At 25.4% G+C, this 25,593-nt stretch overlaps 7 protein-coding genes and 1 long non-coding RNA gene across 9 annotated transcripts; 3 read left to right on the top strand and 5 right to left on the bottom strand.

Moving 5' to 3' along the window:
* Positions 1-394: 394 nt before the first annotated feature.
* Positions 395-3,692, bottom strand: LOC122853030 (eukaryotic translation initiation factor 2-alpha kinase 1-like). Its single transcript, XM_044153235.1, has 9 exons — positions 3,462-3,692; positions 3,189-3,350; positions 2,948-3,104; positions 2,451-2,872; positions 1,876-2,384; positions 1,636-1,809; positions 1,405-1,557; positions 1,197-1,334; positions 395-1,124 (listed from the first exon to the last, which is right to left on the bottom strand). The coding sequence occupies exons 1-9, from the start codon at positions 3,544-3,546 to the stop codon at positions 903-905; spliced, it is 2,022 nt and encodes a 673-aa protein (XP_044009170.1). The 5' UTR covers positions 3,547-3,692; the 3' UTR covers positions 395-902.
* A 3,302-nt stretch (positions 3,693-6,994) lies between these two features.
* LOC122852972 lies at positions 6,995-7,965 on the top strand. The gene is made up of 4 exons (XM_044153142.1): positions 6,995-7,144; positions 7,216-7,272; positions 7,360-7,529; positions 7,610-7,965. Exons 1-4 carry the CDS (start codon positions 7,106-7,108, stop codon positions 7,809-7,811), a joined length of 468 nt encoding a protein of 155 aa, XP_044009077.1. The 5' UTR covers positions 6,995-7,105; the 3' UTR covers positions 7,812-7,965.
* Positions 7,966-8,027: 62 nt separating this feature from the next.
* On the bottom strand, positions 8,028-9,851 carry LOC122860779 (eukaryotic translation initiation factor 2-alpha kinase 3-like; the record flags this gene model as incomplete). Its single annotated transcript, XM_044164759.1, has 7 exons — positions 8,028-8,034; positions 8,489-8,550; positions 8,635-8,772; positions 8,855-9,007; positions 9,092-9,265; positions 9,330-9,427; positions 9,572-9,851. Coding segments are annotated over 7 exons (912 nt in total), but the record flags the coding sequence as incomplete, so codon positions are not given.
* A 2,802-nt stretch (positions 9,852-12,653) lies between these two features.
* On the bottom strand, positions 12,654-15,994 carry LOC122852968. The gene is made up of 6 exons (XR_006373879.1): positions 15,912-15,994; positions 15,631-15,813; positions 15,370-15,511; positions 15,179-15,283; positions 12,850-13,176; positions 12,654-12,746 (listed from the first exon to the last, which is right to left on the bottom strand). It is a non-coding gene; the product is annotated as an uncharacterized LOC122852968 (long non-coding RNA).
* A 2,548-nt stretch (positions 15,995-18,542) lies between these two features.
* On the top strand, positions 18,543-19,674 carry LOC122852962 (39S ribosomal protein L15, mitochondrial). The gene is made up of 2 exons (XM_044153120.1): positions 18,543-18,949; positions 19,021-19,674. The coding sequence occupies exons 1-2, from the start codon at positions 18,687-18,689 to the stop codon at positions 19,646-19,648; spliced, it is 891 nt and encodes a 296-aa protein (XP_044009055.1). The 5' UTR covers positions 18,543-18,686; the 3' UTR covers positions 19,649-19,674.
* Positions 19,675-19,760: 86 nt separating this feature from the next.
* LOC122852952 (WW domain-containing oxidoreductase) lies at positions 19,761-21,430 on the bottom strand. The gene is made up of 5 exons (XM_044153108.1): positions 21,228-21,430; positions 21,075-21,139; positions 20,743-20,979; positions 20,299-20,680; positions 19,761-20,226 (listed from the first exon to the last, which is right to left on the bottom strand). Exons 1-5 carry the CDS (start codon positions 21,317-21,319, stop codon positions 19,761-19,763), a joined length of 1,242 nt encoding a protein of 413 aa, XP_044009043.1. The 5' UTR covers positions 21,320-21,430.
* Positions 21,431-21,483: 53 nt separating this feature from the next.
* Positions 21,484-23,760, top strand: LOC122852898 (kynurenine aminotransferase). Of its 2 annotated transcripts, none has more exons than XM_044153003.1 (8): positions 21,484-21,673; positions 21,911-22,047; positions 22,122-22,275; positions 22,337-22,573; positions 22,658-22,901; positions 22,963-23,129; positions 23,194-23,544; positions 23,644-23,760. In XM_044153003.1, exons 2-8 carry the CDS (start codon positions 21,911-21,913, stop codon positions 23,707-23,709), a joined length of 1,356 nt encoding a protein of 451 aa, XP_044008938.1. In that variant the 5' UTR covers positions 21,484-21,673; the 3' UTR covers positions 23,710-23,760. The 2 variants fall into 2 exon arrangements, with proteins under 2 accessions (XP_044008938.1, XP_044008949.1); XM_044153014.1 differs by lacking the exon at positions 21,484-21,673 and adding an exon at positions 21,714-21,844.
* Positions 23,608-25,552, bottom strand: LOC122852924 (UPF0605 protein CG18335-like). The gene is made up of 7 exons (XM_044153056.1): positions 25,331-25,552; positions 25,104-25,242; positions 24,913-25,009; positions 24,654-24,829; positions 24,430-24,592; positions 23,929-24,166; positions 23,608-23,852 (listed from the first exon to the last, which is right to left on the bottom strand). Exons 1-7 carry the CDS (start codon positions 25,378-25,380, stop codon positions 23,783-23,785), a joined length of 933 nt encoding a protein of 310 aa, XP_044008991.1. The 5' UTR covers positions 25,381-25,552; the 3' UTR covers positions 23,608-23,782.
* Positions 25,553-25,593: the final 41 nt, after the last annotated feature.

Genomic DNA, 25,593 nt, shown 5'->3' with positions numbered 1-25,593 from the left:
TTTAAATTCTGCTATAGCGTCTTTATTCTAAATCTATTTAAAAGATAAAAATATTTGAAAAAATAAATTTTAAACTCGTCCATAAATATTATATTCACCTATACTTGTCAATTCTATAAATTAAATATATATCTACAAAGAATAAAACAATTATTCTACTAATATCTTTAAAATTAAATATTCTCAAAAATATTATATTTATTAACAGTAACTAAATGTTTATAAAAAAATTAAAAAAAAAAAACAAAAAAAAATATAAGATGTTTACATTAAATAGTTTATTTATCGGTGGAATTAAAAAAAAAATATTGATGTATGAAAAAATTTAAAAAAAGTTATCAACGAAAAAAATTAAAAAAAGCTTATGGTAATTTTAACAAACAAAAAAAATAAATTGTTTTAGATTGATAAATTAAAAAAAATATTTATTTTCATTATATTGTTATTTACATTTTCAAAATTTACTTTGTATTTATTTATTATAAATACAAAGAAAAAATTACAATGATTTACCTCATCAAAAATGAAAGTATTAAAATTCGTAAAAATTTGATCAAATAATTACAAAAATAAATAACAAATATCAATTATTAATATATAATAAATAAATAAATATGAATGGTAATAAATGGCTAAAAAATATATGTATTCTCAATGGAAAAAAATTATATATTTCAAATTTGATGTAAAAGTTATAAAATAAATGCTCAACGGACTCTGTGAAATTCATCTATTTATTTTACAAATTCATACAGATGAAAAAATTCAACAGCATCATATAAGAAGAGGACTCAAAGAATTTAATTTTAATTTTGTGCATGTTATTAAAAAACTCAGTAAAAATATTATTTTTAGAAAAAGTATATTGTAAATATTATTTTAGAAAAAGTATACTGTAAATATTATAGCAGTTTTAATTTTAACTGCTCTAATTCATTTTTTAATTTTGTTAATTCATCATTTAACTCTTTATTTTGTACTTTTAATTTGTTATTTTCTTTTTTTAATTTTTCAATTTCTGTATCATTTTTTTTACTAATATCAGGTGTTAATTCATGAAGCAAGCTTTTTGTTGATGGACGTTTTTTTGGATCTTTTTCAATAAGACGTTTTATAAATTCACACTGAAATTTAACATTAAAAATTTAATGATAAATTGGTAAGTTAAATTTAAAATAATAGTAATATATATTTACCCATTCTGGATATTGTTGATAATGGCTATCACTAAATTTTCCTTCTTTAGCTTGACTGATTAATTGACTACGTTCCATAGCAGTTGACATTGGAAATAGGAGTTCAAAAAATATAATACCAAAGCTATATACATCACTCTGGAAATTAAATTCATTAAAATGGATTATATATTTAATATAACAAATATTAAATAATAAATTAACGTACTTTTGGATCACACTGTCCTTGAAGCTGTTCAGGTGCAGCATAAACTTGAGTTCCCATTGCTGGATGACTTTCTCGTTGTAATGGACATGTCAATCCAAAATCACCAAGTTGAATACGAAGACTTCCAGATGTATCAATGAATATATTACTTGGCTGGTATAAAAATAAATGAAATAAATCAAGATACATTAATCAAAAAAAAAGAAAAAAAGGAAAGAAAAAAAAAATTACTTTAATGTCGTGATGAACAGCACCAAGAGAATGCATGTAATGAAGACCTTCAAGTGTTTGTTTTGATATTTCAATTATAAATGATATTGGTGTTGGCTCTTGCCTTTTATCCATCCACTCTCTTAAAGTTTCTTCACATAAAGCCATTTGTATATACAACGTTGCAAAACTATCCTAAAAATAATATAAAATTTATTAACATAATAATAAATTAAAAAATAGAGTTAATTAAATAATTACTCTTTTTGATGAATTATATCGTGTAACGTGATTTTGGCTTGTTGGTGACTGATCATTACTGGAACCAGTCTCACTAGTCTCACTAGTCTCATTGTTATTTGAAGGACTTTCAACTGAACTATTATTTATAACATCTGAACTGTTATATCTAAAAGAAATATCATCATCTTCATCTTCTGGTTCTCCTTCTTCTTTTACATTTTTTTTATTGTTATCAGTAGAAGCTTTAAAAGAAACAAGATTTGAATTACTACCATCTCTAAAAGAAATATCATCATCTTCATCATCTTCTTCTGGTTCTTCTTCTTCTTTTACATTTTGTTTATTGCTATCAGTAGAAGCTCTAAAAGAAACGAGATCTGAACTACTATCTCTAAAAGAAATATCATCATCTTCATCTTCTTCTTCTTCTTCTTCCTCTTCTTCTAGTTCTTCTAGTTCTAATTCTTCTAATTCTTCATCTTTATTATTACTAATAGAGGCACTACTTTGATCCTTAATTTTTTTACCTAAAAGAAAAATATATTCTTCAAGTATAAAAATATTAATCACAAGTATAAATTAAAAATACATACCAGTCTTGTTATTTTTATTACTATTATAATTTATTGAATTAGATTTATTACTATTTTGTTTAATATTATTTGAACTATTTTCATTATTTGTACTATCTTGACAAGAGTCATCCTGACTATTAGTCAATTTATTTTGACTACATGAATAATAATCATGTCGAACAAATGTTGGTAGATTTTTTTCAATCCATGCACCTTTATAAGCAACAATATTTGTATGATTAAATTTAGCTAATATTTTAACTTCTTTTAAATGTTTTATTATTGATTTAACTCTTCCTGATCTAACAGTAATTTTTTTAATAGCATACTCATTTCCATCAACTTTATTACGTGCTCTGTAAACACTACCAAAACCACCAGATGCTATAAAACCAATTTCATCAAATTGAATTAAGTAATCTGACATCATAATTCTTGGGCTGAAATTTAATAAACAATTTTTATATTAAATATTAGAATTATTAAAGAAAATAAAATATAAAATTAATATGTACTCTGGTAATTTAACTATGTCATCACTTCCAATTGCTTGCTTAGCAACCATGAGAAGACCAAATAGAGCTTTTTGATGTTGTCCACGTAATGTATCAAACTCAGGTTGTATGTATGACTTATTAATCAAATTCATATCAAACAATAAATCACAATAAGCTGTAATGACATATTAAAGTTATTAAATCAATATATTGTCTTACTTTAAATCAATTTTATGTAATTATTTATTTATTAACCAACCTCTGTAGAGTTTATTCTTAAGAGCTGGCTCATTTTCCCACATGGAACAGATCAGTGTAAGAAGAGATTCAATAAGTAAACTTGTTGATGTATCAACTCGACCAATTGCTCTAGGTCTAGAGCGAGATGCTTCAATACGTTCTAGTTTCCAAGAATCATTACCTGTCATTAAAATAACATAATATTATTGTCATAATTACATTTTTTTAATTGTTGTTAAGAGATAGATGTTATATTTTATTTTTAAATTAAGGTTATTCATTATAGACATACCTTGATCAACTGTGGCTATTGTTGATAACTCTGACCAGACATCATCATCATCATCAGCAGCAGTAGAAGCACAACTTTCATTCATTTTTAATAATTATTTTAATGTTAATTAAAATGAGTTTTATTTTAGTATTTTTACATCACTTTTACTAGTTTGTTTTGTTTTGGTTTGTTGTTCTGGATAATCTGGATCATTCTTAAACTCATGCTTGGAGTTTGGACTAGTGCTGGACTAGTGCTACGTTAGTATTCATAGTTGACGCTAAGAGACGCCACTTTTTTTTACTCGTATTATATGCTATTTTAATAAATATCCTCCTAAAATCTTCTTGTAAAATAGGAAAAAAATAATAATCTAAAAACAAAATACCTCCTTGTATATTCTGTATTACCTCTTTGATTATTCTACATTCCTGATATAAAGAATCAATTTTTTTTTTTAATTTTAAAAGATTTTTGAAAATAGTAAAAAAAACATAAACGATAAGCGCATAATTCCCAAAATACAAAATACCTCTTTGCCTGTTATGTATTCCTGTTCATATTCTTTATTTTTTTTACAGAAATTTTAAAAATAATTAAATAAAATTAAGAAAATATAAATAAAAAGAGATAGTCAAATGAAAAACAAAATACCTCTTTGCCTGTTCTATATTCCTGTTCAAAATCTTCATTTTTTCTAAAGAAATTTTAAAAATAATTAAATAAAATTAGGGAATTATAAATAAAAAGAGGTAAGTCAAATGAAATACGAAATACCTCTTTGCCTGTTCTATATTCCTGTTCAAAATCTTCATTTTTTCTAAAGAAATTTTAAAAATAATTAAATAAAATTGGGGAATTATAAATAAAAAGAGGTAAGTCAAATAAAATACGGAATACCTCTTTGCCTGTTCTACATTCCTGATCAAAAAGTAATTTTTATCTTTTTTTTTTCTTATTACTTTTGAAAATAATAATGTTATTTTAAAAGTATTAGGAAAACAGGGAAGACAGGAGGTGAACCATGAATGAAAAGAAATACCTCTTTCCCTGTTCTATATTCCTGTTCGAAAAGAAATCTTTTATCTTTATTCTTTCTCATTTTTTTTAACGATATCAAGTTTATTTTCAAAGTATTAGGAAAACAAGAAAGACAGGAGGTAAACCATAAACGAAATTGAATACCTCTTTTCCTGTTCTATTACCCCAATACAACACTTTATTTTTTATTATTAAATGCAAATAGTTTACCTCTATAGTTCCTAAAAAAAATAATAAATAGCGCTGAACTTGTTAACTCAAAAAATACCTCTTTGCCTGTTTTACAACCCTGATAAAACAGCCCTCTTCTATCTATGAAATTTAAATATGTTGTCTCTATAGTTCCTATGAGAAAGGCCAGATGGCGCTAAACTTGTTAACTCAAAAAATACCTCTTTTTATGTTCTACAACCCTGATAAAACAACCCTCTTCTATCTATTAAATTTATATGTGTTTACCCTATAGTTCCTATTAAAAACACCAGGTGGCGCCAAACTTGTTATCTAAAAAAATACCTCTTTTCATGTTCTACAACCCTGATAAAACAGCCCTTTTCTATCTATTGAATTTAAATGTGTTTCCTCTATAATTTCTATTAAAACCACCAGATGGCGCCAAGCTTGTTATCTAAAAAAACACCTCTTTTCATGTTCTACAACCCTGATAAAACAGACCTCTTCTATCTATGATATTTCAATGTGTTTACCATATAGTTCCTAAAAAAAATAATAGATGGCGCTGAACTTGTTAACTCAAGAAATACCTCTTTGCCTGTTCTATAACCCTGATAAAACAGCCCTCTTCTATCAATGATCTTTCAATGTGTTTACCCTATAGTTCTAAAGAAAAACAATAGATGGCGCTTCATAGTGTGGCGCAAAAAATACCTCTTTTTCTGTTCTACAACCCTGATAAAACAGCCTTCCTCTAACTATGATATTTTAATGTTTTTACCATATAGTTCTAAAGAAAAACAATAGATGGCGCTTCGTAGTGTGGCGCAAAAAATACCTCTTTTCCTGTTCTACAACCCTGATAAAACAGCCCTCTTCTATCTATTAATTTTCAATGTTTTTACCATATAGTTCTAAAGAAAAACAATAGATGGCGCTTCGTAGTGTGGCGCAAAAAATACCTCTTTTCCTGTTCTATAACCCTGATAAAACAGCCTTCCTCTATCTATAATATTTCAATGTGTTTACCTATATAGTTCCCAAAAAAATCAATAGATGGCGCCACTTGTTCAATAAAATTTCAAAAAATATCAAATACCTCTTTGCTCATTCTATGATCCTGATACTCGAAAATTTTTTCCCACAAATTTCTGAAATTTAAAAAAAAAAATTTTTTTTTGAAAATACCTCCTCGCTTATTCTATGTTCCTGATACTTAAAAATTTTTTTTTCTATAAAATTTCAAAAAATTTGTGAAAAAAAAAATATTCGAGTATCAGGAACATAGAATGGCCATATATTTTCTGTAATATGGAATACCTTTCCAGCTTATTCTATGTTCCCATACATAAAATAAGATTTTTCCACAAATTTTTTGAAATTTGATGGGAAAAAAATTTTTTGAGTATCCGGAACATAGAATGAGCAAGGAGGTATTTTCAAAAATATGAAATACCTCCTTGCTCATTCTATGTTCCTAATACAAATCCAAGATTTTTCCACAAATTTTTTGAAATTTGATAGAAAAAAAATTATTCGAGTATCAGGAACATAGAATGAGCAAGGAGGTATTTTCAAAAATATCAAAATACCTCTTCGGTCATTCTATGTTCCTGATACTCAAATATTTTTTTTTCTATAAAATTTCAAAATATTTGTAGAAAAATCATAAGTTTGTATTAGGAATATAGAATGAGCAAGGAGGTATTTTCAAAAATATCAAAATACCTCTTTGCTCATTCTATGTTCCTGATACTCGTATATTTTTTTTTCTATAAAATTTCAAAATATTTGTGGAAAATCATGAATTTGTATTAGGAATATAGATTAATGAAAGAGGTATTTTCAATATTTTTAAAATTTTTCTAATTTGTATTAGGAATATAGAATATGAAAAGAGGTATTTCTTAAAATTATTTTTCGAGGTTTATTAAATAAAATATGACACAATTATTAGGATTATTTTTTTAACAAATCATTTATTGTCTACTTTACAGATGTAATGTTACATCGACGTGTTTCCATACTTAATCATTAAATTTTTTATTAAAATCTTTTTTATCTTTTCGATATAATTAAAACTAATCATAGCATACTTTTTTATTTTTTTAGCTCATTATTAAAACGTTATTTTTTTTAATATAAAAAGTTAATTATAAACATTTAAATATAAGTCATTATTTTTTTAATTTAAATGTCCTTCTTCTCCGACTGCCAAAAGCAGATGCATAATGGCGTAACCAATAAAAAATCGACTAACAGATTTACTCTGTATCTACCCTTTGTTTTTGATTTCAGTCTTCCACTTTGTCTGTTAGGTGACTTTGAGAATTAGACCCCTGTGTACATATCTCACTCAAACAAAAGCCTTGGCAGTGAATGACAGCTTTATTCATCACAAATCAAAACTGTAACATAAAAAATAACAACATTATATTAATAAAACAATGGCAACATCTGGGCTATTAACATTTGGAATATTAATGGTAATTTTGTGACTCTATAAAACAATTAAAATATTTAAATTCATTTATATATTTTCAATAACAATTTTCAGAAGTTAAAAAAAAAAGATTATGCAGCAGGAAAAGTTACACCAATTCTTCAAGTATTGGTAAGTTGTTAAACGTATTTAAACAAACAATATTAATTAATGTAATAAATATAATTTAATTTACAATAAGAAAATATATATCCACAGGATGTATCAAGAATCAAATCATCAGTTTACTTACTCGTTGTATCTGATGGAGAAATGACATCATTTGCAAAATTAATTGTAGATCCAGAAACATACAAAATTAAAGTTGATCGATACTCAATCATTGAATTGGTTGAATACGAATCATGCTGGGCCAAGTATGACACAAAGTATGTTTACAAAAATTCCATAATTATATACAATCTACCTCATGCTAAGTTATATTAATATTGAATGTTTAATTATCCAGATACACATTGTTGATCCATGAATTGATTATTAAAAAACGTGGTAAATACATCAAAGGAAAAATTGATTCAACAACAGTTGATGTATATTGTTCTTCACCCAGTGAACAATCAAATATGAGCTGGGAAAGTATGAGTGATGACTCCAATGAATCCAATGACTCCAAGGTCTCTTTTGAACTTATATACACAATAACCATATAATTTAGTTTACATTTTACCGGTCAAAATATTATTAAAAATTATTTTTTAACAACAAACAATTCATTGAGTTAATCCGATGCAAAATAATTACATTATCATTGTGTCTTCAAACAATATGTAAAAATGACATACAATCATTATTTCGATTTTGTCTTTAAACAGTGAAAAATCAATTTTCCAAAAACTGTTTTAAAACAAAAATATTGTAACTATTTATCAAAGCCTTAAATAATTATTAATCATTAAAAAACACAATAATTATTAAGTGATAATTAAAAGTATAAAAAAAAATTAAAGATAATTATCAAAATTTGCTTTGATAAAATCATTAAATTAATTATACCAAATAAGACACTGAATATTGTTACATATTTATAATATTTTTTTATTGTTAAATAATAAAAATAAATTTGAAAATGAGTTTAATCAAATTCAAATCAGCCTTATTTATTATCAAAAATATGACTATATATAATAAATATTAATTGAGCAATATTCAGTCTTCTATTTTAAATTACATCACAAAATTATTTAAACTACTTTCAAGTTTACGATATTTTTCAATTAAATTATCAACATTTAAATTAAATTTTGTAATTATATTTGTTTTTTCTAAATTATCAATTCTTAAATTTTGTATTAATTTATTTTTATTATTATTATCAATTTGTTGTAACAATTTTTTGGCTGATGGTCGTTTTGTTGGATCATTTTGTAAAATTAATTTGATTAAATCACACTGAAATAAAATAATAAAATAATCAAATTAATTATATTTTCATATAGTAAATAAATAAATAAATAATTATTATTATATTCTTACCCATTCTGGATATTTTTTATGATGATCATCATCAAATTTACCCTGTTTTAATAGTGTTATATAATTACTACGTTCCATGGCAGTTGGTATGTGAAATAAAAGTTCAAACAATATAATACCAACACTATAAATATCACTCTAAAAACAAAAAAAAAAAAAATTAAATTAACATTTATTTTTATAAATAAAACAATTGTTTATTATTAAAAATATGTCTTACTTTTGGATCACATTGTCCTTGAAGTTGTTCAGGTGCAGCATATACTTGAGTTCCCATTGCAGGATGATTTTTTTGTCGTTCAAAACATGCCAAACCAAAATCACCAAGTTTAATTTGTATACCTTCAGTTGTGTCAATAAATATATTACTTGGCTAAAAAGACAAAACAATTGTTAATTAATAATGTAAAAACAAAACAAATTTTATTATGATAAATAAATATTAAAAATGTTTTACCTTTATATCATGATGAACAGCATCTTTTTTATGAATATAATCAAGTGCATTAAGTAATTGTAATAAAATTTCTTCAATAACAATTGGTGATGTTTGTTCTGTTCTTTTATTCATCCATTCTTCCAGGGTATTTTTACAAAGTTCCATTTGTATATAAAGCTTTAAATAATTTTTCTATAAAATAGAAAAAACAAATTAACAATAAAATAAATAATATAATTAAAAAAAAATAAATTACCTTTGGTTTTGGAGCTTCATATTGAACAACAGAATCACTGTCTGAAGTACGTGATTCATCATCATCATCATCATCATCATTGACTTCTTCCTCACTATCTATCTTAATATTAATATCATTTTTACAAAAATTTACATCAAAACTATTTTTTTCAAAGTACACATTTCCTGAATCATCCTCTGTTGAATTGTTGTAACTATTATTACTATTGTTGTCATTATTAATAGTTGTATCATCATCACAATAATCATCATCAGTTTCAATGTCAGTTTCATTATCATCAACATGTTCTTCATCAAGATAATCACCCTCAATCCAGGCACTATTAAATGCAACAATATTTGGATGATTATATCTTGATATTATTTTAACTTCATTAACACAATGTTTAATACTACTTTTTTTTTTCATAATAACACATTTAACTGCATATTTAACACCAGTTAATTTATTTTCAGCCAAATAAACATTTCCAAATCCACCACTTGCTATTAATCCCATATCAATAAAATCATTTTCATAACGTGATGTATTTTTATCATCACTCATTATTAATTTATAAATAATATTATCACTATTTTTTTTTCTTGTTAATAATTCAAGATTTTTAAATTTATTTGTTACTGTTGACAAAAAACAATAACAAAAATTCATTATTAATTTAATAAACATTGTTAATATATATATATTTTTTTTTTTTAAATAAATTTGAAAAAGTTTTTATTTTATAAAATAGTCAATTCACTATAGTTAAAAAAAAACGTGGAACTTTAGTTGTTGCAACACAAGTTTTAATTTTCACAGGTTTTAACGTGTTTTTTCGGGTCACAACTCTGAATAAATATATTTTTAATTTACCTAAATAAAACCATGTATAAACTACAAAACTAATAACCGATAATTTATTTAATAATTTATAAAAAAAAATAACACTTTTCACTATTTAATTTTGAGTCATTAATTAACAACAATATAAAAAAAATTAAAAAAAAAAACTCACCAAATCACTTTTGTCTTTTTTTTTGTTGTTTAGTACTTATACATTTTAATATGATTAATAAAAAATTATAAATAATTTATAATTGTTATTAATTAAAAAAGAATGAAAAAAAAAAAAAAACTAATAACGGAGTTTCATGTGCAAGGTTGGACTTGCCATGTGACAACGAAAAAAAAAAAAAAAATTGGTTTCTTATATATAGGCGACAGAGGTTGCCCAATCCCTCCACTTTTCATTTAAATGGAAAAAAAAGAGTGGAAGGGAAAAACTCCCTTGACATCTCTACTTTGTCTTACACATATAATATTCGGAATATACATGTATAAACATTATTTCGAAGCTCATCTATGACAATATGATGCACTATACACTAGCACGGAAAACTACATGTATTTCTTGCAGTTTCTTGTCTTTTTTTTTGAAACATATTGTTCGAGGATTAAGTGGTATAGAAAAATAAAAGGCTAAAATATAAATTATCAATAGAAACTTTTACAAAAACTAACACATTTGCACTGTATACATTTAAAAACTTTGATCACTTGTAGAAAATAAAAGTTTATTCATTTAACAATATAAACAGGCAAAAACAAGATTTGACAAACTAACACCTGTTGTCCGCAAAGTCATGCCAAATTATTCGGCCCACCTACTGATCAAGATGTGTTTCTATTTAGAGACATTACATATTTTGCATTGTTATAAACAGTAGAAAAAAAAAAAAAATATGTTTATTTTTTTTTTAATTTACAAAATTTACAACAAAGTAAAATTTAAGAGAGTTAAAATTAAAAAAAAATAATACATTTAATGAAAATTGTAGAATAAAATTTAATTTAAATTAATTTAAAATTTATCAATTATTATGAATAATATGCATCTATTTTTTCATTGACAATAAATTATTTCCATATAAATTTGTATAAATTATTTTATTTTAATTAACTAAATTTCTTTGCTATTTATTTAATATAGAAAAACGGTAAATTCAGTCGGAAATAAATGCAGTGACCACATGGCAAAAAAATATACAATGACCGAGAGAAATAGCCATGGGGTGTCCGGCAACTGAATTTACCATTTAATTTTAGTAAACTGACCAAAAAAAATTTACCAATAATTAAACAATTATCAGTACTTTTTTTTTTTCACAATAATATATATAAATATTAAAAATAATTATTATAAACAAATATTATTATTAAATTTAAACTATTCTTTGAAAAAAAATATAAATATATTAAAATGAGCAAAACAAAACTAGCCGGTAAATCTACGTTTAATGTCCCGTCGTAATTCGTAAATATGCTGTACCTCCCTTTCTTTTCCCTCACAGTATATGTATGCACCGAGTTTAAGATAAGAAAAAAAAAAAAAAAAACCAGACAACCTGGGACCGAAATTATCTATTCAATATGAACGTGAGATGAAAAAAAAAAAAGTCAATAATTTAAATTATTAATCCAGTAAAATGAAAAATTAAAATATTTTAAAAATTTTGCTTAATCTCTAAAAATTACAATACATATTAATGCGTAGATTTTTTTTTTTTATTATGTACAAAAGAAAATTTGATGTAGTACTATTCAATGATGAATTTTGACAGTCAATTAATTAATAACAGTACTCTTAAAAATTATTCAAAACAAGTACGTTTAAAGTACGTTTGAGTACTACGTTAAATAATGATCATAGATGGCTATAAAAAATTTTAATCCTCCATTGATATATCTTCAATATACTCCAAAGCAAAATTTAATTTTTCTTCATCAAATTCCACGTCATTCAGTGGTAATTTATCAATATAATTTAAAGCTGTTGATTTTTTTTCTTTGATGTTTCTTTGATGAGTATAATTTCGAAGGTATTCATCGAATTCTGCATATTCGTTTTTTGGCAAATCTTTAAACGTTTCATTATATTTGTACCAAGTTTTATCTTCCTCAAAAAGAAACTGTAAAAATTAATTAAAGAAATTAATTAGTTTATATAAATATATATAATATTTTTTAATTATTAATTTATATTAATTTTAATTTTTTTATACTTACAATTTTTGGCAAATATTTTAAAAAATAACGTGATGGTTGTATATTACAAATTGAAATATTTTTGCAAGATTTCAACATTGTAGATGCAGTAAATAAATAAATATCAGGTTGAAAAAAAAGCAAATTTAAATCCAATCCAATAATTTCAATTCGACAAAATAGGTCTTGTATAAATTTTAATAATTTTCGATTTTTTTGCTTATTTTGAAAATCGCGTATCAATTTTTCATGTAGTTTTTTTAATTCAAGTAATCCATCAATAAAAGTATTTTGTTTTTTTTGAAATATAAAACATGCTGCTCCTTTGATTGATTCCATGAATAATTCTGTACCAATTTCACCATCAGGATTAAAATTTTTTATATCCTATAACAAAAATTGAAATCACAAAAAAAAATTAGTTAATATACATGTATACATGAAATTTTTTATAATAATAATTTTTTTTTTCAATTTATGTATAACTTACTTTTGTTGAAAATGATGATTTGAATGCAGTCCGAATTGGTGCTTGTTCGGAGAAAATATAATCATGATTGTAATTATAACGAAATTCTTCAAAATTTTGATCAGCTTGTTTTGATCTCGTTACAATTGACTGGTGTAATGAGCCTATTTTATGTGTCAGTTCTTGTTCCAACGTTGATATTGTCCCATTGATTCTATTTTCCCGAACTTCATTGTAGTGTTCTTTTGTGGCATAGAATTTTGCGACGGTACCCCAGATTACAGGCAATTGTTCAAAATAAACTTCAAGCGATTCATGCCAAAAACCACCTGATGAAATACGTTTATTCTATATAACAAAAAAGAAAAAAAAAAAATTAAAATTAATAATTAATAATAAAAATTTAATTAATTTTTGCTAATAATTTTAAACAAACGATAAAAGAATTTAAAAAATATATAATATTGCTTTTATATTTACCGATGATTTTTCCATTTTAAAAAGTAATAAAAATTTAAAATATTTTGATTTTAATTAAAAGTTGAAGTAAAATAGATGTGCTCCCGTCAAAGTACTTTACACGACTGTGGAACTACTGTGCGATTGTGCAGGGACTATCTATAAATATTGCTAAATAGATATCTCCTTCTTGCGGATTTTTTTGTAACTGGCCCAAAATATTTACGGTCAAATTTCAAAATTTTTTGGAGCAATTTATACAAAATTTACATGCAATTTATACAGATAAAATTAAAAAATTATAATTAAAAAATTTTATCCTATATACCCTGGCAAAAATTTTTAAAATCGAATTATCTTTATATAAAATCTAATTTTTTTTATATAAACAAAAACTTCACGAGCGCCACCGGTGGAAGAAAAAAGCTCTAAATTGTAATGCCCAGTGAATACACGTGCTGACCACGTGTTAACAGAAAAGGAACAAAATCAGTTTCGTATCGTTAAATTTAGACCGAAAAAATATTAATTAAATGAAAACAAATCAAATCCTTTTTGTGAATTATTTAATTAAATCATTATTTTGTTCTGTGCAATTGAAAAAAAAAAAAAAAAGATTCATCAAACTTGTTTTAAAAGCTAAATATTGTTTGAAAGCTATGTTCTGGTGGAAATATTACTCCGGCAATACTCCGGCATTTCTCCGTTTTAAGCCTATTTCCGGAGAAATTACTACGGCATGAGGTTGATGGCGGAGAAATTATTCCAGCATAAAAGCAGTGGCAGATTAATTTTTCCGACATTAATCCCATGTCGGAGTAATTTCTCCGCCGCCACCACCCTTGTGCCGGAGTAATTTCTCCGGAAATGGGCCAAAAATGAAGTAATGCCGAAGAAAGCTGGAGTAATGACGGAGAAATATTTCTACCATTGTTTTATCGATTTTTTTCAGAATTTTGTACTTCGGTTTTTTTTAGATAATTAATGTCAAAGTCGACAACTTTAATACATAGGTATAGGGACGGAACACATATTTTCCGCTCTAGCCCAAAAAGTTTCTATACGATTTTTCTCAATTTACTATCAGTATTTTTACTTCTTTACAATACGGATTTTTAAAGCCCTTAATGATCATTTTCTACCTCGGACTTTAGAATATATTCAATTATTAGAATCAAAATTATCTATCATTAGCGGTCATTCCCTTTCTTTTATTCGTCGTTCTGTCTCATGTTTCTTGGCTATGGTAGTATGTGTGTGTCTATCCAGATAGACTACATACACACATACTGCCAAGAACCTGCCACTATAGTGAATATATTTTGGACAGAGGGGCACGGAAAATATTTTTTATAATCGTGTGTAAATGCGCAACCTCTCGGGCTCAAATTTCGTCCACCGATGGGACTTACATACAACCTCAATATAGGCAAATGTAGAAATAAAAATAATGATTCATTATTGTACAATTAAAAAAAATCGTTCAACTAAATTTATAATAATAATAATAATAATAATTTGAAATATAATTATTAATAATAATTATTATAAAAATCATAAAATTGTGAAATGACTTTTAAAAAATGAAATATTTATTACTTAATTACTTAAGACATATTAAAAAAAATTAATTGATTTCTCGTGGAAAGAAGTACATAATACAATAATAATTATATTTCATTGTTTTTTTTTTCTATTGTGATTTATAATTACAATACAATAATTAAATCACTATATTGTCATTATAAAATACTAAATACTTTTTATAATTTAAAAAAATATATATAGGAGAGAGTAGCCTAAAACGAACACTCTGTTTACATGTATTGAGATAGAGAAAAAGGTGTTCATTTGGACCACTCTCCCTTATATTTTTTTTTACTTTTGTTACGTTTTAAATGTTTTTCTGTATGAACGATGATCACTTAATCCTCGATGAGATCTGCCAATTGTAGAGTAAACACCGTCATTACAACTGTAGAGGTCAATTGCATAACTAAAAGAAAAGAAAAAAACATATTTAAACCAAACGGCTGAGTTTTAATAGTAAAAACAAAAAGAAAAAATAATAATTTAACATACCGATACCAATGATAGCACACCATCCTAATACATATTGTGACATAACATGAGACTTGATATCGGCACTCGAGCACCAAATAAAAGCTATGAGCAATTGGACATAATGGACGATTTCATAAAATGCCACGCCAAGACCCGATCTCTAGAATTGAAAAAAAAAAACAAATTATCAATTAAAAAAATAATCTGTATCATAATTTATCATGATTCATAAATTAAAAAAAATGGAACTATCATAATTTTACTGTTATTTCAACAAACCTTAATCACATTAATAAAACCAAATAAATTGGCAAGAAAGAACAAGCTTATCAGAAACACCTCAAGTACAACAGGCATATTTGCGACATCTCCTATAATGCCATCGTCCTTGGATTGACCGCCTGGAAAACTCAAATTACCATATAGACCTCGTGCCGTAAATGGTAACGACATAATTAAAATCTAAATATCAAAAAAAATTAATTTCTTAGTATATGGTGTTGATTGTGAATACAATTTTAAATTTAGTTGAAAGAATATTATATATTTTATATACTTACAACATTATAAAATGAGACACACATAGCAGGCCAATAAAAATCAGGGCACCAGGCAGCAACACGACGACGATTTGTCGTTGCTTGCTATAGAAAAATAAATAAAATCATGAAAAGCTTGTTGATGAATGCAAGATCTTAGATATTTTTTTATTTTACATGTGTTAATTTGAGTTTGAATTGATTTTTTTAACGAACCTTTTCCAATGGCATCATCTCCAAGTAACACACTGCCATCTAAAAGATATCGTTTCTACGTTATCTACGGATAGTTTGTGTTGTGACAATATCAAATTTTTTTTCACTTAATTTTTTTCACTTCAAATTTTTTCAATTTAAATTTTCTTGGTATCAATCTAAAAATCAAAGACTGATAATTATACAACTACAGCAAGTTGAGCTTAATAATTCATTAAAAATAACAAAACTACGTATCGATAGAAAATTTTTTATATTTATAATTTATATGCGCTTAGCGGATTGAGAGCAAGACACGTGACAAAACGACCAACACGACTGTAAGGTACATCCACGTATTCACAGGGCAAATTTTATACAATTTAGGGCTTTTTTTTGCCACTGATAGCGCTTTTCAAGTTTTTTTTTATATAGATTTCACATACAGAAGCATCACAAGCGCTGCCAGTGGAGGAAAAAGCCCTAAATTGGAATACCCTGTGAATACGGGTGCTGGAAGTCCACTGGAAGTCACAGAAAGTCGTCGTGTTAGTGTTACGCACGCAGTCATTTTCCCCAGATTTAAACGTTCTTACAAAATGTAAATAAATTAGAGAGAAAATTTCAATGTTTGTTGGAAACTATAAAAAAAAAAAAATGGTACAATTATAACATTAAAAATTTATAATTTCGGATTCGAATCAATTCAGTTAATCGTTAATTCGATGTAAAATTGAATCCTCCCTGGTAGAAATAATTTCTCCGGATTTTCTACGCAATTGAGACTTCCAAAGATACTTTTCCTAAGTTTTTTCGGAATTTCTCCGGATTTTTTTGAAAAAAAATTTTTTTATTTTTCTATGTAGTATGTTTATTCTTATTTCTGGTTTATATTTATATATTAATTTTTCTATTTTTTTTTGTTGGTTTTTTTTAAACGGAAATACCCGAGAGAATCCGGAGATATTATGAAAATAGTTTGGAGATTACTCCGTAAATATATCCAAAATTCTCAATTGCGTAGAAATACGGAGAAATTCTGAGAGATTTTCTCCACCAGGGCTTAACAACAAAAATACTAAAAAATAAAGTCAAAACTCACCAATTATTCCAAGTAATTATCCAGTTGAAAAAGAATCATTGTTGCAACATTGTCTTCTGGTACGATGATGATTTATGATCATACTGACTTTTTTTTTTTTTGCGGATCACCAGATTAATATACAATTATCCTTAATGAATGAGTGAGATAGCATCATGAACGACGAAACTTCTGAAATCAAACAATTATTTTATAATTAAAAACAAATTCTATTGAAAAAAAAAAAAAGAGATTAAAATTCTCCCGATAATGTGCCTTATCAAACAGAGCTGGTGCTGTATGTATTTTCAATGGCCGGAGTGATTTACTGTCTCATTATCAACATGGACAGCTTCAAAAAATCCGAACAAGCATTTACTATACAGTAATTTCAGGTAAGCCAAGTAGAACTAGCATAATGATTATAATCATACCAGTTCTATTTGGCCTACCTGAAATTGCTATAATTTATTATCAAGCAAAGACCCAAAAATGAAAAAAACAGGGCTTTTTATTTTTAACATCAGAATAAGTTTTTTTTACGGCCTGATAATGTTTTACGCAAGGTATCCAGATTTTTGGGGTAATGAGTGTATAATATATATAAAAACCGCTGAAAAACTTAGAGGTATAATTTACTTCTGTACATTCCAACAAAATATTATTTCATCACAGGGTGAAAATATGAGCGCTATAGAAATAGTAATATTACTATTACCTTCCGACATGGAAGGTACTCATATTTTCAACAGCCCGAATAATAAATGAATATCCAATTCCACCAACTTTATATGTAATAATACCATATTAAATGTCGTTAATAAAAACTAATAAAAGATTTTGTTAATATGTTAATTGTTTAAACAATTCACATATATGATGATAATTTAATTTTATCCCTGGTGGAAATATTTCTCCGTGCTACTCTGGCTTTAGCCCATTGTCGGAGAAATTACTCCGCCATGAAATTAGTACCGTCAAAATTATTCCGGCATGAGATCAATGAATGAGATAAAAATCCAGCATCATCCAGCATTGGTCTGCATTGATCTCTCATGCCGGAGTTTTTTCTCCGTCATTAATCTCATGCCAGAGTAATTTCTCAAGAAATGAGGCATTAGCCAGAGAAAGCTGGAGAAATATTTACATCATGGATTTGTAAAAAACATCTGTTGATTAATATAAATTATCTATTGATAATTTAATAGTAATTTTTATTGATGTTGTTATTTTTAATATTCATTTATCAACAATATAAATACTACTTTAACTTACTTTAACTGTGTGTAGGTTTTTTTTTCATAGCGAGTTTTTGATTTATTAAGTTGTATTCTTGTCGACCGAGGCAGCTTTTTCTAGTACCTTTAATACTACTAGCAATTTACTCTGGCATTTAAATTTTCAGGTTATGTGTCAATTTATAACAAAAAAAAAAAAAATAATAACAATACTTAATCATCATCATTAATAATAATATTAAATAAATTTTTTATAAATAACAACAATTATAAATTTAAATAATGAATAATATTGCAAAGCACAGTAGGGATTATGCCTTGATGATGTTAAAATCATTACCAAGAGTATGTCTTGCAAATTTACGTCCAAATCCTGGTGATATGAAAAGAAGTAAACGAGGAAGAGGTCAACATGGTGGTGATAAACATGGTGCTGGTAACAAAGGTTCTGGACAACGTCAAAATTACATGAGATTGGGTTATGAAACTGGTAATGTACCATTCATGGTTAGATTTGGTTACGAGCCATACTACAAAGGTCATCAGTAAGTAACATAAAAAATTAATTAATCAATTAAATAATTGTACTAATTTAATTATTATATTATTTAAATAGTGTCAGAAGACAATATCCACCTTTGAGTCTTCAACAACTTCAAATGATGGTTGACACTAATAGATTAGATACAACAAAACCAATTGATCTTTGTGCATTATTTAATACTGGTTTGTTTAAAATTGATACAACCTTAATGCATTCTGGTGTACATTTAACTGATGAAGGATCAAATATATTTCAAGCTAAAGTACACATTGAAGTACAATGGGCAAGTGAAGCAGTTATTGCTGCTATTGAAAAAAATGGTGGTACAATAACAACAGCATATTATGATGTACCAAGTTTACGTGCACTTCAAGATGCTGAAAAATATTTTCAAACTGGTAAACCAATACCAAGACGTATGTTACCACCAACAGATTGTCTTGAATATTATTCAAGTCCAGCAACAAGAGGCTATCTTGCTGATCCAGATAAAATATCATATGAAAGACTTGTTTTAGCACAAAAATATGGTTATACATTACCAAAAATTGAAGATGATCCAAATTATGATATTGTCACTGAAAAAAAAGATCCAAGACAAATTTTTTATGGACTTGAACCTGGTTGGGTTATTAGTATGAAAGATAAATCAATATTAAAACCAACAGCTGATTATCTAAAAGAATATTATGCAAATTAATAAAAAATACATTCTTGGTATTTTTTTTTTTTAAATATTAATTATCATTATTATTAATTAATTGTATAAATAAATTAGTATCAACAAAAAATCAAATATTAAAAATGTTTCATTAATTAAAATCAAGTTCATTTGTATATTTATCTTTTTTCATAATATTTAAAATCATTTCTTGACTAATTGTCCATAATTTTGTTGATAATAAATTATCAAGTGCATAATTTGATGGATCACATTGATGACAATTATTAAAATACAAACCACTATTTCCTTCTAATTCTTGAGCTGTTGCACAATAAACACTTGTACTTGCTGCTTGTTGAAGACTTTTTGTAAATGGTTTAACTATTAAAAATAATAATTTTAATAACCATGAGTATCTTGCAATATTTGAATAAACTAAATTTCCTGGATGACAACATAATACTGTTATGTGTTGCCAACGTCTTGATAATTCATGGCAGAATAATAAATTCATATGTTTTGAATTATTATAAGCACTCATTGGCCAATAATTTGATGCTGTTGGTGATAATTTAAATTGTTGTAAATCATCAACACTTGTTATTGATGAAAATCTATTAAAAAAGCAAAATTAAATTAATCAACTATCAATTTTTTGATAATGATTAATAATTAATAATACATACCTGTGTGATTCACTTGAAACAATAACAATTCTTGGTTTATCAGAATTTCTAAGTGGATGATCAAGTAATAGTGTCAAGTAAAATTGTGATAAATAATTAACTTGATATGTCAATTCATAACCATCAACAGTTAATGTATAAGGTGGATAAAATACACCAGCATTTAATATTAATATATCAAGTGTTTTAAAACGATATTTAAAATTATCAGCAGCATTTTTAACACTATTAAGTGATGATAAATCACATTCAAGTATTTCACAAATTGTTGTGTTATTTTCATTTTTAATTTTTTTAATAGCATCTTTAGCTTTTTTTATATCTCTACATGCTAAAATAACTGTACAGCCATGTAATGCAAGTGATCTTGCTGTTTCAAAACCTTAAATAACATTTAATTTAATTATTATTAAATTTAAATTATGGCAATTTATATTAATTTACCTATTCCAGAATTAGCTCCAGTAATAAGTGCATATTTTCCACGTAAATCTTGTCCATGTAATACACTCATTGCAGTACTACTTCCATCAAATCTTTGTCTTGTTGGTTGTGATGTTTCCATGTATTCACTTGCAAATGCTAAACGTGGATCAGTATATGTTGTTATGTTATTTGTATGATTAATATAAATTATTTTTCCATCATCAGAAATTTGTTTTTCCCAGTCAGCAGGTAAATCTTTAAACAAACAAATAATTCAACAAATTAAATCTTCAATATTTTATTTAAAATTTATTTATATTTATGTTTATCTTTTGTTTTTTTAAACTCACCTCCTGATACAATTTTTTTTCTACCAGAACGTGGATGTATCCATTGTGTTGCTTGTTTGTAATGACTGTAAAATAATATATAATTAATTAACAAATAGAATTATATTTCATTATCAATTAAGTATAAATAATTATATTTGTTTTTGTTATTACTTTGCATAATAAACATTTCCATCTAATGTTACTCTCTCTTCCCAACCTGGTGGTAGTTCATCTTCACTATCTGATTCTTCCAAATAATTCATAATAATATTTTAACAATTAACAAGACAACTAATAACTATTAAAATTATTTTAATAATAAATATTCAAGTGTCAACAAAGTATTTGTTTACTTTCTTTCTTTTGACAGTCCTTGGTAAAGTAGAAAACTTTCATGAAAATATGCCATTTTTTAATTATTTTTTTTTATCAAAGTGACAAACATTATGATCATATGGATCATATGTTTTTATTCACTCACTAAAGTTCATTGCTGAATAAAGATTATCAACTTTTTATCATTTTTTTATAAAAATAATTAAACTAATTTTTGTCCTATAAAAGAAAATTAATAATAACTAATTATTATTAATTTACAACGACGCAGCAGTGTTTACGTAAGTTTTGTTTATCATTATTATATATTTTTTTTTTTCTGTTTGAATGACAATATATTCTTTGACGAACAATTTTATGATTGTATATGATTAGCACAACTGGTGCTTATCAGTTCAAAATAATTTATTAAAATTAATACGAAGAAAGAAAAATAATTATTTCCTCTTAAAGTAGGTTTTTAATAATATTTTACTGTTAAAAAAAAATAATTATTTTTCATTAAAATATTGTTGTAGATGTTAAGCAGTTTATCATTGGTAAAAAAATTAACCAGTGGTTTATCAGTTTTATCAAAAAAACTTCATATTCATTCATCAGTAATGTCAAAGTTTGATTTACCAGAAAGACTAAAGGGCAACGACAAATCAGTTTGGTAAATAAAAAAATAAAAAAAAACACTTGATAATAATTATTAGCTAATATTTTCAATGTAAATTAATATTTCAGGGTTGAATATGTTGCACTTGCTCAACAATACAAACCATTAGCAAATCTTGGTCAAGGTTTTCCTGATTTTCATGCACCAGAAAATGTCACAAATGCTTTAGCAAAAATAACAACTGATGTTAATCCACTATTTAATCAATATACACGAGGATTTGTAAGTTACACTATTCAACAAAACAATCAACTGTTATTATATTATTCAACAATAATTTCAGGGTCATCCAAGACTTGTAAATGCACTTGGACAAGTATATTCAAAAGTTTTAAATCGAAATATTGATTCAAATAAAGAAATATTAGTAACAGCTGGTGCATATGAAGCACTTTTTGCTTCAATTCAAGGTCATACAAATCCTGATGATGAATGGATTATTATTGAACCATTTTTTGATTGTTATGAACCAATGGTTAGAACAGCTGGTGGTGTACCAAGATTTATTCCTCTAAAACCAGTTAGTATTAATTTTTTATTTCAACTATCAAATTGTCTCATTAATAAATCATTTATTCTAATTATTTTGATAATATTTTTTTAGACAAAAACAAGTGGTACTGTAACATCTGCTGATTGGGTATTTGATGAAAAAGAAATGGAAAGTTTATTTAACAAAAAAACTAAAGGAATTATCATAAATACACCTCATAATCCAGTTGGAAAAGTTTTTACATTAAAAGAACTTGAATTTATTGCAAATTTAGCCAAAAAATGGGATGTTTTAGTTATTTCTGATGAAGTTTATGAATGGATGGTTTATGAACCAGTTAAACACATTAGAATTGGTAATTAATATTCTTAAAATTCAATTAAAAATAATATTAAATTAATATTTTTTAATTATAGCTACACTACCAGACATGTATGAACGTACTATAACAATTGGTTCAGCTGGTAAAACATTTAGTGTTACTGGATGGAAAACTGGATGGGCAATTGGTCCAGAAAATTTACTTTTTAATTTAAAAGTAATTCATCAAAATAGTGTTTACACTTGTAATACACCAATTCAGGTAAATAAAAATATATACAAAATACATCAACAAAATTAAATAACAATGAATTTCAAATAATTAGGAAGCAATTGCAATTGGTTTTGAAGAAGAATTAAAAAGATTCGATCAAGATGATTGTTATTTTAAAAGTTTAGCCAGAGAATTACTACCAAAACGTAATTTTATGGCAAACTTTTTAACAGACATTGGTATGGTACCAACAATTCCAGAAGGTGGTTATTTTATGATGGCTAATTGGAAAACACTTGAAAATAATGTACAACTTGAAAATGAACCAGATGAATATAAAGATTATAAATTTACAAAATGGATGATTAAAAATGTTGGTGTACAAGGTATACCACCATCTGCTTTTTACAGTTTAGATCATAAAAAATTGGGTGAAGAATATGTTAGATATTGTTTTATAAAGGTAAATAAAAAAAATAATATTAATATACTTAATTAACAATAAAAAAAAACATTATTCTTATCATATTATTAAAAAATAAATTCAATTTTTATATTTTAGAAAGATGAAAATCTTCAGATTGCCGAAAAAATATTACGTAAATGGAAATCCGATCAAAGTAATTAATTTTTTGTATTGCCAATTATTTGATAAATATATTTTTTATAAAAATTTTGTATTTTATATATTATCGAAATAATTAATTCGAAAAATCACCACGAAGCCAACGTTTACCATCACGTGTATCATTGCCAAATGTTTTTCCATATCTATAAAATAAATAAAATTGAACAAAAATTAAAAAATATTATTAATAAATTAAATTAAATCAATTATATAATATACCTGAATCTAGCACCTGGTACATGACCAAGATAATTTGGTATTAAACCAATATTTTTATGATGAATATCAGTTGATCTAATAAGAACTGGTGGTTCTGGTTGTGACATTGTTACTGGTGCCCATTCAGTACTTTGTCTTGATTTATAATTTGTTGTAAAATCACATAATGCACTATTTGTTACTGGTAAATGTGAAGCACCAAAGTGTGCATAACCGTATGGTATGTGACCTGAATACCCTGAATAATTTAAAAAATTAAATTTAATAATATTTTTTAAAATATATTTCATTGATAAACAAACTTTTTATTCTTTCACGACAAAATGATTCTTTCATTCGACTAACAGTATCACTCATTTTTAAAATATTTATTTAAAAAAATACAAAAAGAAAAATATCAATGAAAGAAAAAATAAATAGAAAATAAAAGACAATAAAATTTCAAATTAAAAACAAAAACAATTGAAAGATTAAATTTAAAAAAAATAAAAAACAACTTACCACTAACAAAGTATTTTTGTTCATTTGTATTGTCCATAAAATATGGAGAAGGATTTTGATTTCTTGGCTGTTCACAAGGTTCTTCAACTGGTAAATTACGTAATGTTCTAGTATAATCAGGTCTGACAGTTGAAAGTGGTAATTGATTATTACTCTTGATTAGCTATTAATCAAATAATAAATTAATTATTAAAATATAAAATAATATATATAATAATAATTACTTGACGCTCTTGAAGACTTAATGGATGCATTCGTTTATCCTGAAGGCCAATAACTTTATTTAAATGATTTAATGTAGCTCTTTCACGTATTTGTTGACGTTCAAAATCAGCTAAACCTTCAATTGCTAAAATTGTTTGTTTTTGTCCTAATTTACCATTTAATCTTGGTACAAATCCTACATTGAAAACAAAATAATCATTACTCATTACTAATTTAAACTAAAATAAAAAATACAAAAAATATATAATTTTTAAAAACCTTGATAGCCTTCAACCATTGGATATTTATAAGTTGAATCTCTCACTTTAAAACGTCTATTAACAATATCAATATCATCTTTGGCTGGTCTCATTACCTGTAACAAAAAGAAAAAAAAAACAATTTGTAATCTCTATTGATAAATATATTATTATCATATATTTATTAAATATTATTAATATTTTATTTACATCATAATCACCAGCTACTCTATTTGTCAACACAAGTGTCTCAGCATGATTAACGCATGGATCAAGAAGAAGTTTATGTGTAACATTACCGTATGTTTCACCACATCTATAACGAAACTGTGGACAAAAACCCGCATACCTAAAAGATAATGAAAAAAATAATAATATACTTATCAGTTGAATATTTTCTTTTTTTTTTTGTTCATTATCAAGATGCGAATTTATACCCGGGTACCAGGTGAGGTTCTGCTGTCATTAACAAAGATACTGATGCCATTATTTCTGTTATTATTATATTAACAAATAATTTATATAAAAAAAAAAAAAATACTATATTATATAAAAATATGTATAAAAAAAAAATTAATTACTAAAATTTCATGTTTTATAAGCTTTTTTTTTCTAATTCAAGACATGTTTTCTTTTTTTTTTTTTTTTTTTCTTTCCTATTGATTGGGCGCATGGTTTTGACATTTCCAAGATAAACAAA

Source organism: Aphidius gifuensis, linkage group LG1 (assembly GCF_014905175.1).
Source record: "Aphidius gifuensis isolate YNYX2018 linkage group LG1, ASM1490517v1, whole genome shotgun sequence".
Lineage (NCBI taxonomy): Eukaryota > Metazoa > Arthropoda > Insecta > Hymenoptera > Braconidae > Aphidius > Aphidius gifuensis.
The sequence above is the reverse complement of the archived record's forward strand: the minus strand, read 5'-3'. Positions and strand labels throughout refer to the sequence as shown.

Bases quoted from the DNA above. Each gene is read 5' to 3' on its own strand.
- LOC122853030 (XM_044153235.1), bottom strand. From the start codon at position 3,546: ATGAATGAAAGTTGTGCTTCTACTGCTGCTGATGATGATGATGATGTC. The intron at 3,105-3,188 runs GTTGGTTAATAA...ATGTCATTACAG, and splicing joins TAAGAATAAACTCTACAGAG to CTTATTGTGATTTATTGTTT. The intron at 1,810-1,875 runs GTAATTATTTAA...TATTATTTTTAG, and splicing joins GATATAATTCATCAAAAAGA to GATAGTTTTGCAACGTTGTA.
- LOC122852972 (XM_044153142.1), top strand. From the start codon at position 7,106: ATGGCAACATCTGGGCTATTAACATTTGGAATATTAATG. The intron at 7,145-7,215 runs GTAATTTTGTGA...AACAATTTTCAG, and splicing joins TAACATTTGGAATATTAATG to AAGTTAAAAAAAAAAGATTA. The intron at 7,273-7,359 runs GTAAGTTGTTAA...ATATATCCACAG, and splicing joins CACCAATTCTTCAAGTATTG to GATGTATCAAGAATCAAATC.
- LOC122852962 (XM_044153120.1), top strand. From the start codon at position 18,687: ATGAATAATATTGCAAAGCACAGTAGGGATTATGCCTTGATGATGTTA. The intron at 18,950-19,020 runs GTAAGTAACATA...TTATTTAAATAG, and splicing joins CCATACTACAAAGGTCATCA to TGTCAGAAGACAATATCCAC.
- LOC122852952 (XM_044153108.1), bottom strand. From the start codon at position 21,319: ATGAATTATTTGGAAGAATCAGATAGTGAAGATGAACTACCACCAGGT. The intron at 20,980-21,074 runs GTGAGTTTAAAA...GTTTGTTTAAAG, and splicing joins AAAAAAAATTGTATCAGGAG to ATTTACCTGCTGACTGGGAA. The intron at 20,681-20,742 runs GTAAATTAATAT...ATGTTATTTAAG, and splicing joins TGGAGCTAATTCTGGAATAG to GTTTTGAAACAGCAAGATCA.
- LOC122852898 (XM_044153003.1), top strand. From the start codon at position 21,911: ATGTTAAGCAGTTTATCATTGGTAAAAAAATTAACCAGTGGTTTATCA. The intron at 22,902-22,962 runs GTAATTAATATT...TTTTAATTATAG, and splicing joins AGTTAAACACATTAGAATTG to CTACACTACCAGACATGTAT. The intron at 23,130-23,193 runs GTAAATAAAAAT...TCAAATAATTAG, and splicing joins CTTGTAATACACCAATTCAG to GAAGCAATTGCAATTGGTTT.
- LOC122852924 (XM_044153056.1), bottom strand. From the start codon at position 25,380: ATGGCATCAGTATCTTTGTTAATGACAGCAGAACCTCACCTGGTACCC. The intron at 24,830-24,912 runs GTTTTTAAAAAT...TTTTCAATGTAG, and splicing joins AATGGTTGAAGGCTATCAAG to GATTTGTACCAAGATTAAAT. The intron at 23,853-23,928 runs GTATATTATATA...TTTATTTTATAG, and splicing joins GTACCAGGTGCTAGATTCAG to ATATGGAAAAACATTTGGCA.